The sequence below is a fragment of the Dromaius novaehollandiae genome, chromosome 2 (genome assembly GCF_036370855.1).
Source record: "Dromaius novaehollandiae isolate bDroNov1 chromosome 2, bDroNov1.hap1, whole genome shotgun sequence".
Taxonomy (NCBI): domain Eukaryota; kingdom Metazoa; phylum Chordata; class Aves; order Casuariiformes; family Dromaiidae; genus Dromaius; species Dromaius novaehollandiae.
In genome coordinates, this window is record NC_088099.1 from 32193249 (window position 1) to 32203148 (window position 9900).

General features: G+C 39.8%; 1 protein-coding gene across 6 annotated transcripts; it reads right to left on the reverse strand.

Annotated features, from left to right (window-relative positions):
- Positions 1–580: 580 nt before the first annotated feature.
- OXSM (3-oxoacyl-ACP synthase, mitochondrial) lies at positions 581–7465 on the reverse strand. 6 transcript variants are annotated; one of them, XM_064506164.1, is made up of 4 exons: positions 7224–7465; positions 5126–5217; positions 3817–4825; positions 581–1230 (listed from the first exon to the last, which is right to left on the reverse strand). In XM_064506164.1, exons 3-4 carry the CDS (start codon positions 4794–4796, stop codon positions 828–830), a joined length of 1383 nt encoding a protein of 460 aa, XP_064362234.1. In that variant the 5' UTR covers positions 4797–4825; positions 5126–5217; positions 7224–7465; the 3' UTR covers positions 581–827. The 6 variants fall into 6 exon arrangements, with proteins under 6 accessions (XP_064362234.1, XP_064362236.1, XP_064362235.1 ...); XM_064506166.1 differs by lacking the exon at positions 7224–7465 and adding an exon at positions 6154–6998; XM_064506165.1 differs by lacking the exon at positions 7224–7465 and adding an exon at positions 5920–6998.
- Between the last annotated feature and the right edge of the window lie 2435 nt (positions 7466–9900).

The following is a 9900-nucleotide window of genomic DNA, read 5'->3' on the forward strand; positions in this document are numbered from 1 at the left end:
CCTGACAAAAAAAAAAAACAAACAGAAAAGAGAATACTGCTGATAAGCAACAGTCTCTCTTTTTAAGGGTCAGTACCTCCCACACCAATGCTTGGTAGAGACAACAAATGCTGAGCAGTGTTGTAAACAGAATGCTGAAAAACAGCACATACCTGACCCACTATGGCAGTCTACAGGCTATGAGATGAGATGAGAGCCTACCAAAAGCATGAACATTCACTTCTTCCTTTCATTAAATGGAATCGATACCCATATGTATCGCCAGATGGTACTCCATCCTGACTGCTGAAAAGAACATTGCAGGAAACAAATTTAGAAAAACGGAAGGACGAAAAAGCATTAAAGAAAATTCACATTTGAAAATTTATATGTGCATTGTATAAGCAACTCACAGTTCACTTAAAGTTGTTTGGCCCCAAAAATGATGGAGCCAAGAGATACAGTAGTCAGAAAAGCAGCAATTGAAATACAGTATTTATCATCATTTTGATCCACTTCTCACAAAATAATGCTATTCAGATTAATTGCTGCAATTCTCCTCTTCTAGTCAAAAATAAAGACTGCTTTACCACACAAAGAATAGGCCTTTTATTTATTTTTATTAAAATTAATAAAGGAAATTCCCTCTTTTTAAAAGAATTACTGACGTAAATGTTCGGGTGAGTAAAGTTCTTACGTATGAACAGAGCAAGTCTCAAAGCTGCGAAAAACGAAAAAGATCACACGGTATACACAAAATGTGACAGTACACAATCATTATCAGTGTCATTCTTCAGAGTACTATAAAAATTCAAATAAAAATTCACTTTTCTCATGTACAGTATAAGTCAAACACTTGCAAAGCACAAAGTTGCATTAGTACCACCAAAGCCAAATGAATTTGTGAGTGCAATACGCCGTTTTTCAGTTTTCCACTCCTGAGCTGTTAGTGGAACATAATTGAGATCAAATTCTGCCTCTGTTTCCTGTAAGTTTAGAGTAGGTGGCAAAATTCCATGGTAACAGGACAGTGCCGTAAAAGCTGCTTCAATAGCGCCTGCAGCCCCCAAGAGATGTCCTGTTGCTCCTTTCGTGGAGGAAACTGCAATATTACGTGCATGATCTTTAAAAAGTCTCTTGATTGCCTGATTTTCAGCAGCATCTCCTAGAGGTGTAGAAGTTGCATGTGCATTGACATATGTTATATCTTCAGGTTTGATTCCAGAATCTTTTATTGCTGCAGACATACATCTGAAAAAAAAAAAAAAAGAAAAAAAAAGATGACAGATGCTTAATTTCCCGTTATATTCTTGTGACTAACATATGTGTAATAAAACAAATGCAAAAGTACAGAGTGTGTGAAAATGTTTATCACATAATGAATATCTGAATGGCATACTGGAGACAAATAACTACCTGAAATATTACACAAGTTTAGGTACCCTCCACTGATTTTCTCTAACACAGCTGACACATTAATGTAACATGGAGCAGAATAGCCCCAGAAATCCCCTTATCGTAAATGAAAGGAAGATTCCCCAGTTATTACATTTTCTTTCCTTCACATTTGCACTTACATTTTCCTTCATATTTACATTATTTGACTTTGCTCACAACATGCCTAGTTATATTAAGAAATTAGCGATACAAATTGTTTCACCCCCAGCCCCCAAGAAATGGGAGACGAAGGAAAAATACTGCAATCCTCCTGCAGAGTTTCTTTTGCATTCTTTCTAGGGGTTAGAAGATATCTCTTTCCCTTCCCTGGAATAGCAAGGAGATAGCCCAAATTCCTATAGATAAAATGAAATTTATTGAAAGTCTCACCATTCTGCTCTGACACTGTATGTTCCATCCTGGCTCCTGACACTCTGTGGACTATGACTGCCTTTATAACACAAGCTCTTCTATGAAAACCACAGAAAGGTTGACTCCATACTGTGGTTTACTCATAGATTTCCCATAGGGAAAGGAGGATGAATCACATGTCTCTCCTTGAACATGCTGCTTAACTAAGTATCTCTGAACAAAGGACCCCTAACTCTTTTGAGATTTATGAAAAAGTAGTATGTCAATAAAAATAAAGCTCCAAAAATAGATAACTCAGACTGCTAGACAAATTTTAATGTGTCCAGTACAGTTTTCTACCCTCAGAAGTATCCAGCAGCACCCAGCTTAGCTTGGATCAGAGTCCAGTGACCCTCTCTGTCACTAAACAGCAAATATTCTGGCAAATAAAATTACTGATCACCTGTGAGAGAAACAGATACATTAATTTAGGTTAAATACGTCAGCTGCAAGGAATGTAATAACTGAAGCAGGTAACATATCTTAATTGTATGGAACACACTTTGTATACACCCTTCTGAGTCTGGTTTTGTGCTCTCTTTTGATGCAGGTTCATTCCAACATATGTATTAGTTTCCAACTGAAATAGTTATTAGACGATGACAAAAATAAATTTCCCCGAAATTTTTTGACATGGCAAATAAAATTATTAAAGAATAGTACACTGCTGCAGTAACAAAATATTTGTATAAAAAATGTATTAAAATGTATTATCTCTTCTCAAGGTGGAAAGGCTCAACATTTTGGAGATACCAAGGTTAACTTTCAACTACTTCCCATTGTGAATTTAATTTATACACTACTGAAATCATAAAAGCGTGTTACAAGGTATTGCCATATCATCTCGGGGGTAAACAAAACCCCCAAGTCAAAACAAGTCTGAAAATCTGAGATAAGAAACTCCTGATTATCCAGCTTACACTTAAGTCTGCAGAAAAATTAACTACGACTCAAGTAGCATAGAGAGAAACCTGGTATATTACACTTCTTTAAAATCTGTTAATCCAATAAGGATGCAGAACACAGCTTTACAATATCATGCAGAAGTTTGATCTATTTGCACAATGATATATTGAATTTTGTTATTAAACACACACATACATTCGGAGCAATGCAAATCAGTAAAGCTTCCTGTGTTTGTCAGCAATGACCTATAGACAGCTCACAAACAGTAATTATATTTACACATGTAATTTAAATGAAAATTTAATTAGTTGAATAATAAAGGTTGTCATCTGGTTGTGAACTACTTCTGATGAGATTAACAAAGATGAAGTTTTACTGTTTTGCCAAAGTGTATTAAAATGTATTTCTGCTGCATCTCTCCACCAATGCTCTATTAACTGCATCAAAACCCCGAGCAAAGTATTTAAACATGAATGTAGCCTAGGCATGTAGTCCAAATATTTTCCCTATGAAGATCCAAAGTCTTTCAGAAAAGAGAATAGTGACAACTATTGCTACTGACATTTACAGTAATCATTCTAATAAACTAGATTCCCAAAGTACTCTACATCTTTTATCATTTGGGAGTTCTTTAGGAATGGCATTCCCCTTTCAGAACACAATAGTATGACCTGCTTAAATGGTGAAAGAGAAGTTGAAAAGGTTTTTTCATAGTAAGAGAATCTTAAACAACTGGTTTTCTTGTGTAAACAGCTGTAGGCACCAAAAGTAAAATATTTTCACATACAGAAAGTTTTCATAACTCTGTTCAAAAACATTGATTCTAGCAAGAACTGGCCTTCATCCTGTTACTAGAAGAAGAAAAACGGGACAAAACTTTACCAGGACCAAACTTTACTCATTGTTCAGATTAAGTTTTCAGACTTTTGCAAATCTATGTACAATTTTTTAAATGATACACAAGTAATATTAATGCAAGATTGAACAATATTTCTCTAGGCAGAGCATAAAATAACAGAAGCAAATGTAGCCATCATAATTAACATATGAAGTAACCATTAAAACTAGCATACAGGTTCTTACCTGAATGCACCATCTCCCTCTGGACTAGGTGCTGTAATGTGGCAAGCATCACCAGACAGTCCATAACCTAAAACTTCTGCATAGATCCTAGCACCTCTTTGTGTAGCGTGTTCACACTCTTCCAACACCAGCACTGCTGCACCCTCTCCCATTACAAACCCTCCTCTCTGTGAATCAAATGGTCGACATGCCATTTTAGGGCTTGAGTTAAAACCAGTGCTGAGAGCCCGAGCTCTTGCAAATCCAGCCAGAGACAAGGGACTAATACAAGCCTCAGTCCCTCCAGCCAACATCACATCAGCATCACCAGAGGCAATAAATCTAAAGGAGTCTCCAACAGCATGTGCTCCTGTGGTACAAGCAGTAGACACAGCATGATTTGGCCCCTTCAGCTGGTATTTAATGCTGATCTGACCTGCCGCCATATTAACTAAAATCTTTGGCACAAAGAATGGGCTGACCTTGTTATAACCCTTTGTTTTAAATAAAAAAGCTGTATCAGAAATCTCTTCCAGCGGAACCATTCCCATTCCAATTGCCACACCAGCTGTTAAGCGGTCCTGTTCAGACTGCGGAGACCAACTGGCGTCTTTTATTGCTAGCTCTGCTGCACCAATTGCCATGACAGTAGCAGAACTCATGGATTTGATCTCTGATTTTGATACAAAGCTTTCTTCACTGAACTGACCCTCCTCATTTCCCCTTGGCACACAAGCAGCCACTTTACATGGAACGCCTGCATATTCTTCCCCGTCTAGCGATGCAATCCCACTGTCTCCTTGGAGAAGGCGGTTCCACACAAACTGAGTCCCCACACCAAGAGGAGACACTAAGCCAATACCTGTAACAACTACTCTCCTACGACATATAGGCAGTGACTTGGTGCTGAAAGCTCTTCTGTGCTTTCTTAAATACTGATTTAATTTCAGACTGTGGAGATTTGCAATTTTTAAGAGTTCCTGTGAACACTGTGAGATCATGGTGGAAATTAATCACTTCATGCAAATTCCTGTAACAGGAAAAAAAAAGACACAAACAAAACAATAAAGTAGCCAATGTGAGAAACATTCTGAGTACACTAGGTTAATAACTTTTTTACATGAAAACCTGTTTTCAACACTGCAAAAAGGGATGTAGTTTCTGTCTCTGCTGTCCGGAAGGATATGTGCCATGGCAGACAGCACAGACATACATTTACTTTGCGAATGCCTTTGAGATGGCAGAGCCAACGAAATGCACTAGTGGGCTCTTTTAGCTTAAACTGCTAATGAGGATGACAATGCATCAGTGTGGACTGCAAGGCACTCACCAGTTGTGTTGCACTCCCTCTAGGGTTTTGACTACCAGCTGATTGGCAGTATCAACAATGAGCAGAAATAACTTCAGCCTTCTGAGGTAGACCTGAAAGAGTATGTCCTACCATTATCATGTTAAGGATGTCATTACCTTTACCTCTATGTCAAGCAGAATGGTCTAGGAAACTGGCTAACATAAAGAATCAAGAGAGCTGGAAATCTGTTCCCAGTTCTACCACTAAAGCGGTTATACAACTTGGACCAGACTCTTCATCTTTGTGTCTCCACCTACCTTTTTATCTGCCTGGGGGTACTCAAAATGTCAGCTCTGCGGGGTGGGGACTGTACCGCAAGCGTGTTTGAGAAAGATGTATCACAATGGCACATTAAAAGACCATGACAAAATGAACAAAAAAGCATCTCAGATTACAATCATTTCACACATATGCAGACTAATGTTTCTACATTGTGATGAAGTTTAAATTTTTCTTCTAATAGAAATAATTATAAAAATAAAAATTCTAAACACTGTTCTGACTGAAAATACTTCTGCCAACAATGTATCATAGCACTTGCACCATATCCTGGGATATGGCTACAAACTATTTGATTGCTGGCCAGCAGCCATGAAACATACAGCCTGCAGATTTCCTAGCTCCCTTGAACCTCCATCCCTGAGACTGGGTTTATCATTGCGCTATGTCAAGTGACAGTGGAAGGCTGCTGATGAGGAAAAGTACTTCTAGCAGGACTTCCCTGATGAGAGGACCATGTTAAGCAGGAGTGTCTTAGACCCGCTCTCTCATACCTTGTCTCAGTCACAGCCAGATCAGAAATTGGTCTAATGCTGGAGGAGGACAGATGCTGCAGCACTATAAACACATAGAGTACAGGCTTCAATAGGTCTGACTTTGCTGCTGATGCAAATTTTAAATTAACAGGCATTTTTCAGCCAGTTGTCACAAGGGATGTTTACTATTTTCTGCCACTCTTTGCAGCTGGGAGTCATTGCACTTAGAAAAGCAAACAGTTAAACCCATACCTACAAGAGTAAGTTTGCTTATTTCCTGCAGTGCTCTTCAAATCTCTGCCTCCACCTGTGATTTGATCAGCCTAAGAAGTATTACTAGTATTTGCCTAGTATAGCCAAAAGTATAGTATACTAGTATAGCCAAAACACTACTAAAACAGCAACAGGCTTAATAGTCGAAAGACCCGGCATTACCCAGTCAGATGTTTTCTGCCTCATAGAAAAGGGACCATACCATCATTAAATACTTGGTAAAATAGGAACAGCTGTATTAGAACCATATGCTGTCACAAGATTAACACACTTTCATTAAAAAACAAAGATCTACTCCTTTCTGTGGCAACCACAGTACATAGCAGCATTACTTAAAAGCAAAAAGCTGGAAATAGCACTTACTAATGCACACAGCTTCTTTACAGGAGCCTACTTATGATCCAAATTAGTCAATGTAATAATCTTAATCCAGAGAACCTGCATTTTATAAATATATTGGAGTTAATTGAAGATGTCTTTAAATTAATACTTATCTAGCAACCACATATGGCTTTTAACAAAATGCAAGTTAATGGACTTTAAGATAATTAGAATGACTAATCTGACCCCTCATAAAAGGTAAATCACTTTTTTATTCACTGTATACGCTGAAAGCAAAAAATAAATGGGAGCTCATCTCTCCCAGGGAACGAGAGCTCGTTTTATATCACTGGGTATCCCGAGAAGCCGTAACTATTTTTAACTATCACACCGCGGCTCAGCGAGCCAGTCGACAGCACCCCCTCAGCACAGGCCGCCACTCCGCGACGCGCACAACCGCCATGGCGGCTCGGCGCCCCTTGCGCAACGCCCCTCCCCGCCACAGCCCCTCACGTGACCCTGCCCTCCCCCCGCGCCGCCTCGCCGGTGACGTCTACGCCCAGAACCGCAGCCACAGCCAGCGCCCCTAGTCGGAGGGGCGATTAGCGCCGGGGAGGAGGATCACCCCTCCCCCTCCTTTTTTCCTTAACGACGCAGAAGAGCCCTCTCCTCCTTTGAGTGCCTTCCCTCCCTCCGCCCGTCCTAACCCGCAGAGGCCGCGCCGATACCTCTTCTTCCCCCTCCCCCCGGCCGCTATGGTTCGCTGTGCTTCCCTCTGCTGTTCCTATCGCGCCGGACTAAACCACACGGGGAAGGCGGGGAGGCTGCGACGCGGTGCCTTAGCAGTCGTCCCCGATGTCAAAACCGGCGAGAAGCCGCCCGAGCCAATCGGGCAATCGGCGCTGGACTGCGCGGCCAGGAGAGCGCCTGCGCGCGACGGGCGCGGGCGGCGGCGGCGCGGAGGGGAGGGGAGGGGAGGGGAGGGGAGGGGAGGGGAGGGGAGGGGAGAGCTAAGCTTAGCCGAGCCGTGACGAGCGGCGGGCAAGGGGCGAGCGTATCGATAATGGAACTGAAAGGCGGCCGGAATATGACTTTCTCCCCGAAACCACACACTTACAACACGCAAAGAAAGATTAAAAAAAAACAACCCTAAAACAACTCACACAACCCCCGAAGTCCGGGTGGAATAGTTTACAAGAGACCAACAATAAGGTCATGAGGGAAACCTTGTTGTTTCCCATCAGTTTCTTTAATATTGCATGCATAAAGCAACAAATCTCTGCATTCGGCATTTAGGAAATGTCAAAATTCAGGTTATCTGTGGAAAACAGTTTGTGATAATGTAATTCGAGGGCACCACACAGGCTCGCATGGGCAGCCATTCAGGACTGCACAGTCTGTCCCAGGCCCATTTTCTATTCCACCTGAATTAATTCCTTGGGACAGTTTTCCTACCTGCACATCATCTGCTTGCTCTACTCCCAGTCCCTGCCTGATCCCCTTCTACTAGCTGCACATCTTGGATCTCCATTTTTCATTAGGTTGTTAAACCCAGAGCCACATTCCTTGAAAATGTTTGCTCCTCCATCCAGATGCTGAAATGCCAGCAGAGAAGACAGTAAGACGTAAATAAAAACAAACTGATTATTGACGTTGTAGTAGACTCTTGAAAAAATATATGTTCAACTGCTGCAATGGCACAAATACAGGCAAAGTAAACTATTTGTTGTTGCTATTTCCAGACGCTGGAACCGCAGTCCTTGATCTGAACTGAGACCAAGCTGCCAGTTGCACCTGACATGACATGTAGGAACAAAAACTAAAAGAAACACAGTGGCATTGTACTTTAAATATATGAAACACAGGAGCTATCATATCAGAGCATAAAATGGGTGCCAAAGTCTTGACATTGACTTGAAGCACCAACTGAACTGCAGGAAAAAAAAAAAAAAACAAGGAATGAAATGCTAAAAAGGAAGGAAATGCAGTTTTTTTTTTTTTAAAAAAAAAAGACTTATAATTTTCAGGAAATGAAGCCTGTATTTAATTTCCCTTTGGAAATAATGTTCCGTGGAAATGTAAGGTGTTCATAATTTTGTTGAATTTGGCACTTGGTTTTCTCTTTTTTCACCACTTTGCTATGAACACTTTCAAAGCATTATTTAGAAATGATACACCTATGTTCACTTAAAATTGTACAAGAACCTCGGGCTTTTAGCACAACAGGTATGCTAGAAATACAGCAATATATGCTACAAATATAGCAAAATATTTAATCTTTAAATTTGAGAGAGCAGGCCAACATTAATAGTCACATACCTATATGAAAAACATGGAGAGGAAGTTAAGAGCCGAACAAGTCAAAGAACATGGCATGGAACTTCAAACTAAATTTTACTAACTTTGTACTAATTCCATGACTTTGAGGGCTGACTTAATGACTTTTAAACTTCTATGGTTGACAATATTATAGGAATAATAGCTGTAATCTTAACAAAAGTGAAGTAACTTAGGTTCAATCTCAGCTTTTATAAGGAATAGGCACCATTGTAAGAATCGCATAAACTGAGCAGAGGGACCTGTCAAAAGCAGACAGCAGAGAGGTAGAGCATAATGTCTACTAATAATCATAAACCAGTCTGAATTTTTAAAACCTTCCTTTACTTTGAAGTTTTAAATCTGGGATTCTTAAGAAAGTTAAGCAACACAGACCTTTTTCTCTTAAGATTCTTCACTGCAGTTCTTTCACTAATAACAGAAACCAGAGGTCTGGAATAAGCAGAACTGTGATAGAAACCAGTTTTTTTATTAATTATTTAGATAGGCTTTGAGTAGGGCTGGAAATAATAAGAAGGATAGTCATTGCACTGGCATTCCCAACATTTCTAACATAGGTGAGGCTGAAATTGTGGCAGCAACAGAGAGTCCAAGACAAAAAAAGTTGGTATAAAAAAGCATTTATATACTTTTATAACATTATCCTCTACAAAGAGAGATAGTAGGAGTGCAATGTAACCAGAAAGGCCTACCACACAAGTCACTAGGTCAGGATATCTAGTTACAACACAGTTAAAATCATCAATATAAACCTGTAGGGGTGTACAATGCAGGCTCCAATTTGGAATATCATTCTAGGTCAGGAACTAGTTTAGTAACTCTTGTAACATCAACTTTAAATCAAGTCTCATTATATTTGTTGGTTTTAAAATCCTAGAATGACAAAATCCTGCAATTAAAAACAAAAATTTAAAAAAAATCTAGCCTTTATGACTGAGAAAAGCATTGTGAACATGACCAAAATGCACCTTACTGGTGTAAGGTCCTAAAGAAACGGACCTTTTAAAGAAAAAAATCTCTGAAGTGATTTTGTGACGACTGCTTCGCGACCCATTAGCTCTTGACTTC